Here is a 15,371-nt window from a genome sequence, read left to right as displayed (position 1 = left end):
AGCGTGTTGGGATCAGTACCAAGGAGACTCGGACAAGCGAGATTACATGGCAACCATTTCGTTTGTAACTAATCATTGAAACACAGACAGCAACTGAGGGGTCACTGGACCCTTCCTTCGTCCTCAACCTCGGTCCTCAAGCTCAGTCTTCAAAGTAGCTCCTCAATAGTGGTATGCGACGCGATCACTCAATGAAACACTGAGCTGAGCAGCATGAACGATGACCTTTGCTTCAGATCGACAGCACGATGTGATAGAATGTGTTTTTTAAATACAAAACTGTGCTGCAGACTTGAAACAAGCTCTGGTCTTCAGAGGTAACAGTGCAGACTCCCCGGCTCGCTGCCCGGTCGGCTGGAGACTGAATGCTAACAGCAATGATTTTGACTCTCCGACCCATGTCTCACACGTTTCCTCTTTATTTTATCATTTCTTTCTCTGTTTATAGTGTAAAGTATGAAGTTCAGCCGCCTCAGACCATCACCATAACGCTTAAGTGCTAAGTATGGTTGACTGCTTTTTTGCTATGCACAGTCAGGGGACGTATCTGCAGTTGAGGGGTGTCCCATTTCTAAGGAACAAAAATCTTTGTTAACCCTTGTTTTTGAGGACTGAGGGTGAGGACTGAGGTTGCGGGTTAAGGAAAGAATTTAAATTCTTTCACCAAAACTCCTGTGTAAAAACAACAATTTTTGGGGATTATTTTAAACCAATTTAAAGGTTTAAAGGGACCTGAACTCTAATAGAGTTCAACGAGCGACGAAAAATGTGCTATTCATTGAACCAAGAATGATGAGTTGAAGAGTCAAACCTTTGTTGTACTCTCTTGAAACATGACACAGAAATGAGAAATGGTGACGATTAAAACAACCCCAGGATATTGGTGAAATATATATACATATATATATATATATATATATATATATATATATATATATATATATATATATATATATATATATATATATATATATATATACCCTTCGACTGGGAAAGACCACCACGCTGCTCATCAGTTCATCCATTTTTACTACTCAGTTTTCTGCTTTGCTTTTTCCGTGACATATCAGAAATTTTTCCAAAAACATTTAGCCATAGAATGAGGCCAGTTCAAGCATTGGTGAGGAAGGTCCAGAGTTGGATCAGACTATCGGCTGTTCAGAGAAAAGTCCGTGTAGAATCTCTGTATAAGGAAGACGTGTGAAACAGTGAAAACAATGTTTTAAATGTTTTCTAATGTAACTGAAATTGTAATTCCAAGTATTGTTTTTTTAAATTCTGTAATTATTGCATGTAACTGTAATATACTCCTGGTGCTTTAGTATATTCCATGTGTCTTGTCCTAGACACTACAGACGAGGATGTTCGGGCACATGTCACTGGAACAACCAACTGTGAAGTGCCCTGAGTCTGAAGCAAGTTTGGGATCATTTCGAGCAGCACCTCCCATCCTTTCTCTCACTTAAGATCACGTTTGTCAAACCACATCCTTCACGCACATAAAAGAGTGACTGAGGCTGGCAGCCGTCAGTGCCGAGCGCAGACACCCCCAGAGGACCATGTTCTCCCTGGCTGGTGCCTTTCTCTGCTGCGTCTTCATCCTCAACTCCAAGTCCAGTGAGTATTGCATGCTGTCGTGCAGCGCCACATTCATGCTGAGGCATGGTTTCAGGTGATGGTGCTCACATCATTGATGGGACGGAGGTGAAGCCTCACTCCCTCCCCTACATGGTGAGGTTGATGATCGGGGACACATACTGTGGAGGGACTCTCATCCATCCGAAGTGGGTTCTGAGCGCCGCCCACTGTGCAGGGTAGGGAATGGATGATGAAAAGAAAAAAAAACAATCTCTGAAAGAGACTCGACCCTAGAGCTTCAGGATCGAGCTACTGACTGCATCTGTCCCTCCTCTGGCAGAGATATGAAGGTGATCCTGGGCGCTCACTCCAGCCAGCTCTGGGGGGAGCAGGGTTCCAGACAGTACCGAGGTGTGTCCCGTCAGGTGATCCACCCCTTGTACGACGATAAACGGTTCAGCTACGACCTCATGCTGCTGGAGGTGAGTGGTGCAACACAAGTGAAATATTTCAGAATGAATGAGTGAACGTAAAGTCCGTTGTGCACGACCTCTCACCCTCACTAGCTGGGACGGGCGCCTCGCAGCCCCATTAAGGAAGTAAGGCAGCTTGTGTGTTTCAGTGAATTCATTTTGTTTGACTTAAGTTCATATTAAAATCATGAAAATAAATCTTGTGCTTGTCTGATAGTTGTCATGTTTTTGTCCCATTTCAGAACCTATGAATGTTTCATTCCATCTTGTTGAACTTTTGCTCTTCATTTGTATAATGTTCCATAACTTTATAATGAGCCAGTCCTCTGAGGACCAGTTATTCCTGACTGTGGCATCAGTTCAGGTTGATGCTACAGTTATTTTCTGCGCTGTTTCTTCCTCTTCTTACGTTCATTTCTGAGCAGTCTGTGATGTGTAGCTGAAGTCCTCTCTGTGGCCCTTCAGCTGGACCAGCCCGCTCAGGTGACGGAGACGGTGAAGCCTCTGGCTCTGGGGGACGGAGAGTACCCTGAGGATGGGGTCATATGTCTGGTGGCCGGGTGGGGCGACAATGAAAATTATAAGGAACCCGACGCGCTGCTGTCAACCCAGGTGAAGGTGATCGGCCGGAAGACATGCAACTCTGCTGACTACTACGACGGACATCCCTTCATCAGCAGGGACATGATCTGTGCAGGGTCTGCTGGGGACGACAACAGCGACACGTGTGCGGTGAGTCGACTCATCCTCATCCTCATCCACATCCTCATCCTCATCCTCATCCTCATCCTCATCCTCATCCACATCCTCATCCTCATCCTCATCCTCATCCTCATCCTCATCCTCATCCTCATCCTCATCCTCATCCTCATCCTCATGCCGCTGTGTTCCTCGCCTGCAGGGCGACTCTGGGGGCCCTCTGGTGTGCGGTGGCGTTCAGGTGGGAGTCACCTCTCATGGCAGGGACTGTGGATTTGCAGACTCCCCCGGGGTGTATGCTCACGTCTCCAAGGAGGCACTCGACTGGATCCATGATACAATTGCAGATTAGAATCTTGAGATTCAACTGACATGAATAAAACCTTCAGCATTTAGTGGGGCTCTGTTTTGTTCAAGTCGCATTCATATGTATATAATAGATAATTAATAATAATAAAATGTTTACATTAATATATTAATAATTTGCTCATCGATCCAAATGATCAGAATCACTGAATCATCAGTGACCTAATCATTTGGCCTGGCCACAGGTGTATGAAACCAAGGCCTGCAGACTGTTTTGACAAACATTTGAAAGAGTGGGCCGCGCTCAGGAGCTTAGTGAATTCCAGCATGGAACTGTCATAGGACGCCACCTGTGCAACAAATGCAGTCGTGAAATTTCCTCGCTCCTAAATATTCCACAGTCAAGTCAACTGTCAGCTTGATTATGAGACAATGGAAGAGTTTGGTGACAACAGCAACTCAAGCCACCGAGTGGTCGGCCTTGTAAACTGAGCGGATGCTGAGGCGCATGGTACATATATATATATATATATATATATATATATATATATATATATATATATATATACATACACACACACTCAAAAGAAACAGTCCTTCGTAATGCCAGTAGATGGCATTGCTTGAAAGACCTTTGTATCGGACTTCATTTACACTCATGTGAGGCTGGAATAGAAACACAATTGGTGAATATAATGACAGAAAATGGAAAAAAACTGGAAAAGAAAAACTGACTAGTGAAGTGTTGCATGTGTCTTCTCCACTGGACGTGTGAATGTTCTGCTGCACAGCAGTGGAGCAGCTTGAGTCCAGACCGCAGGTGTGTGCTGTTAGCAGATCAAAACAGGAAGTGCAGTACCAAAATAAAACCCAAATAAAATGGCCTCCATATCCAGCCTTCCTGTAGGAGTCATCCTTGGACACTGACAGCTGGCCAGCTAGCAGTAGCTACTAGCTCAAATGCTAATGATGTCACCAAACATTACTACAATGACGTCAACTGGTCTGTCATGCTGGGACACCAGTGCCAGGAGCGTGTTGTTACCATGTGACACAAGATCATGACAGATTCAAGAATCACCTCAAACTCATAAACCGAGGAGCCTGACAGAGTGGAGTGGACCAAACAGGTTTGACTCTTTTGTCTCTCAATAGAGCAGCAAAAACTGAGCCTGACATTTACTCGCCTTCTGTTTCAACACTTCACCAACAAGTTCTGGTGAAGTGAAACAGTCCTTCGTAATGCCAGTAGATGGCATTGCTTGAATGCCATCTACTGGCATTCAAGCAATGCCATCTACACCAACCATGACTCAGCATGAATGTGGCACCGCACAACAGAATGCAATACTCAGTGGACTTGGAGTTGAGGATGAGGATGCAGCAGAGTCTTTGTCTTTTGTCATTTGACATCTGAATTACTTGACACACAAATCATGCTAGACTGACGAAACGGTTCAAAGCTTTTCAGCAAATGTAGTAAAATCCTTTGTGAAACAATGTAATCTTGCTGACAACGTCCCTCCTTTTGGCACATGGTCGAGCCCAGTGATTCTAAACCCCAGGGCTGAGACCCACCTCCTAGAGGGCGCTAAAAGGTTTTTGTTTTACACCTCTGGGCTGTGAGACTCTCAGTCTTAATACATTTGCTACATATGGTGGCAGTAGTGTGTCATTGACTTGACAGCTGCAATTTAGAAGTTCTTGAAAAGAAAAACATGATATATTTAGACAGCATTTTTTAAATGAATTGTATCCATGGTGTACAGTTTTTTTTCTCCAATTTTCTGAACAGTTTGTATCAAATGTATTTTTTCTTTACTGTTCAGTAAATTTGAAATAAAGAGAATTCAATTTGTGATGAGAAGAGAACACCATCCAAGAGATCACTAGTTTGAGGGGCATTGAGCATCAGTAACTCCAGTGACTCCATTGGCTTGACATGGCTACAGACTTACCAGAGTCATACAAACAAGCCTCCATGAGTGCAGTGAGTTCAGAGGTTTAAGTAGGTCAGTCTTTTGACAGAGAGCCAGTAATAACTATGTTATGACCAGCGCACACAGAAGAAAATAACTTGTCCGTGTCAGTGAAGTATCCAGAAGTAGCAATAATAAAGCCATGTTATTTAATGGAGAAGGTAGAACTAAACATTTGTGCATTCATTCATTCAAGTAAGTCAGGTCTCGGTGTCCACACTCAAGTGAGGCAGACAAAAGTGGGTGTGACGCAGCCCTTTCCTCTGACATGCACGCTGGTTGAGCTGATCTCAGGCAGTGGCAAGTACATAGTAACATGGCTTTGAAGACAGAACTTTGGGGTCTGCAGCATGAGGTAACCAGTCTGTACAAAGTAACTCACGTCCTTCCATGGTTTGTGCGAAGGCTTGGCGAGGGACACATGAGGCTCAGAGTCCACAACGGTAAACAAGTCGAGTTGTTTCCACTCATATGCATGAACGAGGTTCAGGAGAAAAACTCACAAAACTGATCACATGATCTGAAGCAACCACAAGCTCGACACTATCAGATGAAGTAACAAAGATGATATTCCACAAACTCACCAGGCCCCTCCCTGACAGATTTACTGGACACATGTCCGACGACAAAAAAACGTTTGAACTGGAAATCCTGAGGAGTCACTCATGCACTGTCTCTCCTCCTGCTGAAACTGAGTAAACAAAATTACCACTGGTTTTCACAGGTTGATGACCTAGTCCTCTACCTCGTTCTACAGTGTTATCAGAGAACATAATGGCTGCGATGGAGAGTGTGAGAGAGAGGTGAAGAAGCGGGTGCAGGCAGGATGGAATAATTGGCGAAAAGTGTCAGGTGTGATGTGTGACAAAAGGGAAGGTGTACACAACGGTGGTCAGGCCAGCAATGTTGTATGGTTTGGAAACAGTGGCATTGAGGAAAAGACAGGAGGCAGAGCTGGAGGTAGCAGAGATGAAGACGCTGAGCTTCTCTCTGGGAGTGAGCAGGATGGATAGGATCAGGAAGCAGTAGATCAGAGGGACACAGCACATGTCAGGTGTTTAGTGGACAAAGTCAGAGAGGCTAGACTGAGATGGTTTGGACATGTACAGAGGAGAGATAGCCACTACATTGGTAGGAAGATGTTGAGGTTGGAACTGACCGGCAGAAGGTGGAGAGGAAGGCCAAAGAGGAGATTTATGGAGGTGGTGAAGAAGGACATGAGGTGAGTAGGTTTGAGAGAAGAGGAAGCAGAGAGTGAGATGGAGGAGGATGATCCGCTGTGGCCACCCCTGAAGGGAGAAGCCAAAAGGAAAAGAAGATGTTGATGGCTGCGAAGTGCAATTCCTCTCTCTCTCACGCACTATCTCCTTGCCATTGAAAGTCTCAAATCGTGAGCATGTCTGGCACATTGGAGCAGGGATTGCAAGGTTCCGATGCAGACCCTTAATGGTCACGTCACAGCAGGCAACTTCTCAAACAGAGGAATCTTCCGTGTGGAAGCATGTGTCAGGTTTGCGATGACCACGGTGTACAGTCACCTCCTCACAGGCGCAGAGAGCCAAGTCATCCATAGATTCACCAGGCTCCTGTTTGCAGAGAGAGCTCTTGTTCATTGGACACATTTGACCTTTCAGCCCATATTAGGCACCCATCCTGTCCTCCCCAGTTCCTTCCTGTCGCCTTGCAGGTGCTTTCCATACTCATAGAAGGTCAAACAGTGTCAACAACAGATCACCAACAGGAACCAGAACTATGTAAGTAAGTAGTAAAATGTTCAAGTGAATCATAAAAAAAATATTTTTCCCAGAAGGTCGACTAAACCAGTTGGGTTGTTTCTGAACACTCTCTTGGTCCCTCTCACTCACCCATGTGTCACGTTTGTGAAGCCTTCATGATCTTGTGATGAGCAGGAAATCAGTGTGGAGGGGCGAAGCCGCCTCAGTCGCGGCGCAGTATCGGCATCATCTCTCCTTCATCGGTGCGTTTGTACCCGTGATGTTGCCGATGGCACTAGATTAGCAGAATTCTAGTTAATTTGCAGTTTCCTGTGGCAAGTTTTTCAATATGATCTCCACTGTCGTTTCTCCTTCAACCTCCTAAAAATCTTTTTGCAGCCTGAAGTGGAATAAACCAGATTAAACATTTCAACAAAGGTCACACGTATCAAGAAGTATTGTGTGATTTGACTCTCTTGGCCCGCAGGCCCCAGAAGGATCAGGAGCCGGAAGTAGGCATATAAATAAACGTTGTTATAAGTTGGTATACACAGCTCAGACCTTCACCATGACGCTTCAGTGCAAAGTATGGTTGACTTTACGCTGCTTTTTTTGTAATCCTGCCCCCCACAGTCAGCAGTTAAGGGGTGTCCCGTCACTACGGTTCTGGGTTCATTCTACCTCAAAAATGAGTCACACTTTTTATAGCGTTTTATAGCATTCAAATATGGCTCTTACATAATAATATAAGACTGATTAGTCAACTGAAGCACCATTGGCAGGAGGTCAGTGTCTTGCTCGGGGACTCCACAATACAAACACGCTGGTGGTAGATTCAATCCGGCAACCTCTCAGTCACCTCCACCATCTGAGCAATGCTGCTCACATTATGCCGCAATAATGTGACTCTTGTGCTCGATTATAAAAAATGAGAATATATAAGAAAAACACTTGGTTAAATATGAGTTATACAGTGCAACCCAGAAAATTACACAAAACACAGGAGTTTTCAGAGAACCTGAAGCAAAACAATAGCATGCACAAATGGTGAAGTAAAAGTACACGTGGTGGTGACATCAGAGTGAGAGACAGAGACACGTGGAGGTCAGTGGAGCAATCACGGGCGAGAACAAAACAGAATCCTGAGAATATGAATATGTGAACATAGTTAAATATTGCTCATCCATCGGTCCCTTTGACTTCCACTGGGAAAGACCACCAGGCTGCTCACCTGGCTGGTCCGCTTTAATTACTATTATGATGAAATCATATCATCCTTTTTACTTGATGATTATTGTCTGGTTTCTGCGTTCCTCTTTCAGTGACATATCAGAAATGTTTCCAAGGCCAGTTCAAGCATTGGGGAAGAAGGTCGGGAGTAGGATCAGACTTTTCTTCCTAGACCTTTCTCAGAACAGCTGAGAAAAGTCCGTGTAGAATCTCTGTATAAGGAAGACGTGTGAAACAGTGAAAACAATGTTTTAAATATTTTTCAAATGTAAGTGAAATTGGAATTCCAAGTATTTTCTTTGTTAATTTTGCAATTATTGCATCTAACTGTAATATACTCCTGGCATGTTAATTCCATGTGTCTTGTCCTAGACACTGCAGGCGAGGATGTTCAGAGACATGGCACTGGAACAACCAACTGTGAAGTGCCCTGAGTCTGAAGCAAGTTTGTGTTGTTAACTTGGGATCATGTCACCCCAAAATCTCCTGGTGTTTTTTCCTCCCAAATTCATGATGTCAGAGATTCAAGTGGCACTTCCTATCCATTCTCTCACTTAAGATCACGTTTGTCAAACCACATCCTTCACGCACATAAAAGAGTGACTGAGGCGGGCAGCTGTCAGTGCCGAGCTCCGGTGCCCCCTGAGGACCATGTTCTCCCTGGCTGGTGCCCTTCTCTGCTGCGTCTTCATCCTCAACTCCAAGCCCAGTGAGTATTGTATTCTGTCATGCAGCGCCACATTCATGCTGAGGCATGGTTTCAGGTGATGGTGCTCACATCATTGATGGGACGGAGGTGAAGCCTCACTCCCTCCCCTACATGGTGAGGTTGATGATCGGGGACACATACTGTGGAGGGACTCTCATCCATCCGAAGTGGGTTCTGAGCGCCGCCCACTGTGCAGGGTAGGGAATGGATGATGAAAAGAAAAAAAAACAATCTCTGAAAGAGACTCGACCCTAGAGCTTCAGGATCGAGCTACTGACTGCATCTGTCCCTCTTCTGGCAGAGATATGAAGGTGATCCTGGGCGCTCACTCCAGCCAGCTCTGGGGGGAGCAGGGTTCCAGACAGTACCGAGGTGTGTCCCGTCAGGTGATCCACCCCTTGTACGACGATAAACGGTTCAGCTACGACCTCATGTTGCTGGAGGTGAGTGGTGCAACACAAGTGAATTATTTCAGAATGAAGTAATTCACAGGAAATAATGCAGCAGAAAGCTTGTGTGTTTCAGTGAATTCATTTTATTTGACCTGAGTTCATGTTAAAATAATGGAAATAAATCTTGTGCTTGTCTGATAGTTGTCATGCTTTTGTCTCATTTCAGAACCTATGAATGTTTCATTCCATCTTGTTGAACTTTTGCTCTTCATTTGTATAATGTTCCATAACTTTATAATGAGCCAGTCCTCTGAGGACCAGTTATTCCTGACTGTGGCATCAGTTCAGGTTGATGCTACAGTTATTTTCTGCGCTGTTTCTTCCTCTTCTTACGTTCATTTCTGAGCAGTCTGTGATGTGTAGCTGAAGTCCTCTCTGTGGCCCTTCAGCTGGACCAGCCCGCTCAGGTGACGGAGACGGTGAAGCCTCTGGCTCTGGGGGACGGAGAGTACCCTGAGGATGGGGTCATATGTCTGGTGGCCGGGTGGGGCGACACTGAACATGATGTGGAACCCGACGCGCTGCTGTCAACCCAGGTGAAGGTGATCGGCCGGAAGACATGCAACTCTGCTGACTACTACGACGGACATCCCTTCATCAGCAGGGACATGATCTGTGCAGGGTCTGCTGGGGACGACAACAGCGACACGTGTACGGTGAGTCGACTCATCCTCATCCTCATCCTCATCCTCATCCTCATCCTCATCCTCATCCTCATCCTCATGCCGCTGTGTTCCTCCCCTGCAGGGCGACTCTGGGGGCCCTCTGGTGTGCGGTGGCGTTCAGGTGGGAGTCACCTCTCATGGCAGGGACTGTGGATTTGCAGACTCCCCCGGGGTGTATGCTCACGTCTCCAAGGAGGCACTTGACTGGATCCATGATACAATTGCAGATTAGAATCTTGAGATTCAACTGACATGAATAAAACCTTCAGCATTTAGTGGGGCTCTGTTTTGTTACGCACTTTTACTGTCCTCCATTAGATTAAATTACATTAACAAACACAGTTTTAAATGTTGTTTCTAAAGTACTGAATTACAAAATGGCAAAAATAAATAAATTGATTGATAGATTATATACTTTTTCAGTTTATACACATCTTATTCTCATAAATCCTGGAAGATCAATGGCAGTGTGAATATCTTGGCTGCAGAATTATGGGCAAAATGTGGTGGTAAAAATTTTTACTACCACATATTTTAGGTAATGAACTTTACAGACAGAAATACTGTTTTAATGAGCATTAAACATTGAAACATGCATATTAGCTCAATATAATCACTAGCACCTTTGGGGGAAGGAAAAGACAAAAATGCACTCACTATATGAGCACTGCGTTTTCAAAGACCTAAAAAGAACTACAGGGCTGTGTTTAGAATTCAGTTGGTAATGAATGATGCATTAGTAATGAATGTTTTTTGCGCTGACCTCGTGATGGACAAGTCAATAAAGGCAAAGGCCTCGCCCAGGTCTGCTTTAGAAAAACATGCTCGACCATCACCACGCATCGGCATGAAGAGAACCTTTTTCAGGGTTTAGTTTTCTTTTGCATCACCCTGGTGTCTGAGACGCTCACTCTTCACTTTGATAGTTTGAATTTCAATTGATTCTAGTCGTGACAGTTCCAGTGAAGTGCATTAACTTCAGAAACAAAGTGGCAGAAACAAACCAGCAACTTTAAACTTTAAACGCAAGTCAAAGTCTTAAAACAATATTTTGACATTTCACACTTTATCTCTGCTGGTCCCCCCAGTCAGTTGTAGACCTCCTCCCCGACCACTAAGCATGTGACCTTGAGGCTCGTGCAACCTCATGTGACCCTCAAATCACGTTTTTTTTTCCTTCTAAATTCATCGTGAGACAGAGTCAAGCAGCATCTCCCTCTGACTCTTCTCACTCGTGATCACATGTTGCTGACTTGTGCATTTCCATCGTCAAACCACATCCTTCACGCACATAAAAGAGTGACTGAGGCGGGCAGCTGTCAGTGCCGAGCTCCGGTGCCCCCTGAGGACCATGTTCTCCCTGGCTGGTGCCCTTCTCTGCTGCGTCTTCATCCTCAACTCCAAGTCCAGTGAGTATTGCATGCTGTCATGCAGCGCCACATTCATGCTGAGACATGGTTTCAGGTGATGGTGCTCACATCATTGATGGGACGGAGGTGAAGCCTCACTCCCTCCCCTACATGGCGATGCTGGTTCACGGGGGACCGTTCTGTGGGGGGACTCTCATCCATCCGAAATGGGTTCTGAGCGCCGCCCACTGTGCAGGGTAGGAAAATAAGAGAGAAGCTGCTTGTGAAATCCAAAGTTCTGAAATGAGATTTGCAATCCGAAGAAGTTAAAGTTGAGATTAAAAAGGTGAACTTGTTTCATTGTAATTCAGACTGATGTCTGACATCCAATGTGCTGTCCCCGCAACCTGTTATCAGACAAGCAGAATGGAAAAAAATATATCTATATTATATTCGGCTATAAAAAAAAAAAAGGTTATAATAATGAAGCTAAATACATATATTATTTACAGGTTATACAAATAACCCATAAGTACATATATGATTTGATGTTATGTATAAGAGTTAATGCCATAACTGTTATTATTGTTTAAAAAAAGATTCCAAATAAATTCATAATTGTGTAAATGTTTCATAACAATAATAATAATAATATACAACAAAACAAACAACAAATTGTTGTTCAAAAAAAAATTTTTTAAATAAAAATCCAGCTGCAGTTCCAAGCAAAACTCTGGTCCGAGTGACTGACTTCACCTCTCCCTGTTTTGGCAGATACATGAGTGTGATTCTGGGCGCTCACTCCATCATGAGCGCGCAAGAAGAGCGGGGTGCCAGACAGTACCGGAACGTGTCCCGCCTGGTGGTGCACCCCTGCTACAACGATGAGCTGATGCTCAACGACCTCATGCTGGTGGAGGTCAGTAGCCTCTCACCCTGAGTAGCTGGCTTGGCCTCTCATGGCCCTGTCGAGGATCAAAACGGTTGGAAATCGGCATGTGTTTTCAGGAACGTTATTTCTCTAAGCTGTCTGTGTCTGAGGCACTTTTGTCGTGTGAATGAAGTGGGTTTTTCTTGTCAGCTGAACGAGCCCGTGAAGGTGACGGAGACGGTGAAGCCGCTGGCTCTGGGGGACGGCGAGTACCCCGAAGCAGGGGTCAAATGTCTGGTGGCTGGGTGGGGGTTGACCGACTTTCACGAGTGGACCGACACCGACGTGCTGTTGTCGACCCACGTGAAGGTGATCGACCGGTCAACATGCAATTCTAAGGAATACTACGACCTCCAGCCCGTCATCACCAATGACATGGTGTGCGCTGGGTCTGCTTCAGATGACCACAGCGACACTTGTTCGGTGAGTCAACCCTCCATTATCCCTGACACCCTCCTCCTCACCCCACCGTGTTTGCTCCCTGCAGGGCGACTCTGGGGGTCCTCTGGTCTGCGGCGACGTTCTGGTTGGAGCCACCTCTTTTGGCATCGAGTGTGGCCGTCCAGACAAACCCGGGGTGTACGCCCGCATCACCAAGAAGCACCTCAAATGGATCCATGAGACAGTCGACTTTTAAAATCTTGAAATCCAACTCATGAATAAAATCTTCTGCATTTTGGGCGTCTCTGTTTTTTTGCTTTCGAATCATGCTTCGCCTTGTCTTATTAGCGCCATTTGAGTACATACACTCTACAATATTTATAACTGACAACTGAGACAAGGTCTGTTTTTTTATGGCAAAAATATGGATACAGTTTCAATTTCACAAATGAAACCTAAACATTGGTTTCAGAAGAGTCTTTCTCTTTCTGAAACAAGGTGGTTGTCATGTTCATTCGACTGAAAGCTGGAGCCAACCAGGAGCAGTGTCAGCAACGCATCCTGGTCAATGGTGTCACACACACACACAGCAGTGTTCGGTTCAGTTCAGCCTCAACCATCACTCCTGGTCTCACTTCACCTTGGTTAAAAAAAACCCTCAAACTCAACAGATATTGCATTGAGTTTGTGCACCATGTGATTGTTCTCAAAGTGCATTTGACTCACTTAGAAACCTAAACACACGCAAGCGTTATTGGCTGCTGTGGTGTGTTTGGTTAACTGTGCATCGTGTGTTGCAGACATTGCTAATCTTACTTTGAGGAGAAGTGGGCACAGCCAAAGCCTCTGTGGTATTTTGCGGTGATGCATGTGTTAGAGGTATGTCGACGGTAACGTTAGCCTGAATGCTAGCCAAGTGTTAAGAAGAAACAACAACACACCCATGTGATATGAGGAGACAGTAAACGGTCAGTAAGTGGTCCTTATTACAAAAATCCCTGTTGTCCTTTCTCCCATTGTCTTAAAGCCATGTTATTCAATTCACACTTCGATATCCTGGGAATCTATCCACACTTCATCTTCCCACTTGGTTTGAAGGGATCATTTCAAGTGATGAGCGGCAAGTCTTCCTCATCTCAGGAGTAGTGGGACACACTACACTTACATGTGAACACACAAGACTGAGTACTTTTAGACCTTATACTTTTAGATCTCTTGTAGTTTCTCCTCTACAAGGGAGACCAGTCGGCTGCTCCCTCAGCATTTCTTGACTCACCTGTTCTGTCCTCTACAGCCCTGAATATAATCTAATTTCAGACTTTTGTACCATGTTGTTCTTTTGTGGGTGAGCACCACCCAGTGTCCCATTGAACTCTCTACCATTAAAAATATATTTTCAGTGTTTAAAAATGCATCCTATTTTGAGCCAAAGTAAATGTAGGAAACTGCAATAGATAAAAGGCCGCTTAGCATAGAGTTTTCAGTTAAAGAATGACTCCTCCTCTCCAGATCTCCCGGGCAGTGGGCCTGTATTGGCAGTGCTGTAGGTGAGACCATCAAACCTGAGACCAAGTTCAAGACAAAGACTTTGAGGGCCCGTCAGTCAAGACCAGTGAGGAGCCAGCCCAAACTGAATACTGAATACATGTATCAGTTTATCAGTCATATGGTCATATTCAGTATTCAGTTTACTCTCACCCGCCTCCTACTCTTGGTCTTGGTCCCGACTCTGCCTCAGGTTTGGTGGTCTTGTCTACATCATTAGGATTCCGCCCCCCCGGAGCGTTTGATGGAAGGACATAATGAAGACAGGCGTGACAGTGAGTCACCAAAAACTGATCCCGGCAGCGGGATTGACTTGTTCTAGTCGCAGTACGTCCAGTGACCAAGATGGGTTGTGAACGTGACCAGGGAAGCCTCAAGCAGGACCACCCTCTCCTTCCTAACCCTGCCTCACCATCTCTGAGATCAGCTGTTCTCTGCGCTCCTAAAACCTAGTGTGTTTTTATTCTGATGTCTGCACACAAAATTGATTATTTTAAGGATTTTTTTTTCTCTGCATCACTTTGCATCATCACGTCTTTTGAAGGTCCAGAGTTTGACCACAGAGGCTCCGAACCACAAGAGATATTTTTGCTAGAAATTCTGCTAAGAATTTTACATATAGAAGTTTCACTAACAGAATCTGATTTTGTTTTCAGCTGGAATGCTATTGACCAAAAGATACCCTGACTGTGTGAGAGGCTCTGAGCCTACAGTCCTGTGTGCCAACTTGACACTAATCGGAATCATCTCGACACCTTGGCCAATCTCTATTGCACGAGTTTGTTATTTTCCAGTGAGAACTGCTGAGTAAGCAACTCTCCTCATGTGTCCTCATCGCTTCTAATGTATCTCACACGAATTCATCTGCCAGATACTGAGACCAGCTTTGCATGGGTGTCAAACTCAGCCACACACGAATGAACCAGAGTCACGGGCCGAAAACGCTGTGTATTTGCTGAGGAGTCGCCATGATATTCTCTCACAGAAAATAAACCAGATCTCTGTTTTAGTCAACGTAGGCTCATTTTGCTGCTGCTGTTCACCGACTCTCAATGCTAGACTCACTCCGTTCGCCTCCCTGAAGCTCATATGTATAACCACTAACTATTGCAGCAGAATTCCATCCTGATTCTGAGACAGTATTTCTGGAGGCTTCCAGATCATTTGTGACATTTAGAATCCCAGCTGGCTACAGAACAGCCAGATTACTTCACTGAGGTGTATCACAACAATGGCAATTTTGTTGCATTTAACTCAGTAGTGAACTGTATTCTGACCTGAAAAGACATATTGAAAGTTCTTCCTCGCCGTATGTCACCACTCGGCTAGTCAGATTCACACCACAGGATTTAACCTTGA

The 15,371-nt window shown here is 44.9% G+C and overlaps 3 protein-coding genes across 3 annotated transcripts; all 3 read left to right on the top strand.

Moving 5' to 3' along the window:
- The first annotated feature begins 1,542 nt into the window (after positions 1-1,542).
- Positions 1,543-3,102, top strand: LOC128762395 (granzyme K-like). The gene is made up of 5 exons (XM_053870625.1): positions 1,543-1,617; positions 1,673-1,814; positions 1,919-2,060; positions 2,517-2,783; positions 2,953-3,102. The coding sequence occupies exons 1-5, from the start codon at positions 1,560-1,562 to the stop codon at positions 3,100-3,102; spliced, it is 759 nt and encodes a 252-aa protein (XP_053726600.1). The 5' UTR covers positions 1,543-1,559.
- A 5,512-nt stretch (positions 3,103-8,614) lies between these two features.
- LOC128762899 (granzyme K-like) lies at positions 8,615-10,057 on the top strand. Its single transcript, XM_053871463.1, has 5 exons — positions 8,615-8,689; positions 8,745-8,886; positions 8,991-9,132; positions 9,531-9,797; positions 9,889-10,057. The coding sequence occupies exons 1-5, from the start codon at positions 8,632-8,634 to the stop codon at positions 10,036-10,038; spliced, it is 759 nt and encodes a 252-aa protein (XP_053727438.1). The 5' UTR covers positions 8,615-8,631; the 3' UTR covers positions 10,039-10,057.
- Positions 10,058-11,113: 1,056 nt separating this feature from the next.
- Positions 11,114-12,733, top strand: LOC128762786 (granzyme K-like). The gene is made up of 5 exons (XM_053871297.1): positions 11,114-11,215; positions 11,271-11,412; positions 11,930-12,074; positions 12,237-12,509; positions 12,574-12,733. The coding sequence occupies exons 1-5, from the start codon at positions 11,158-11,160 to the stop codon at positions 12,721-12,723; spliced, it is 768 nt and encodes a 255-aa protein (XP_053727272.1). The 5' UTR covers positions 11,114-11,157; the 3' UTR covers positions 12,724-12,733.
- The last annotated feature ends 2,638 nt before the right edge of the window (positions 12,734-15,371 follow it).

This window comes from Synchiropus splendidus, chromosome 7 (assembly GCF_027744825.2).
Source record: "Synchiropus splendidus isolate RoL2022-P1 chromosome 7, RoL_Sspl_1.0, whole genome shotgun sequence".
NCBI classification, from domain to species: domain Eukaryota; kingdom Metazoa; phylum Chordata; class Actinopteri; order Syngnathiformes; family Callionymidae; genus Synchiropus; species Synchiropus splendidus.
The sequence above is the reverse complement of the archived record's forward strand: the minus strand, read 5'-3'. Positions and strand labels throughout refer to the sequence as shown.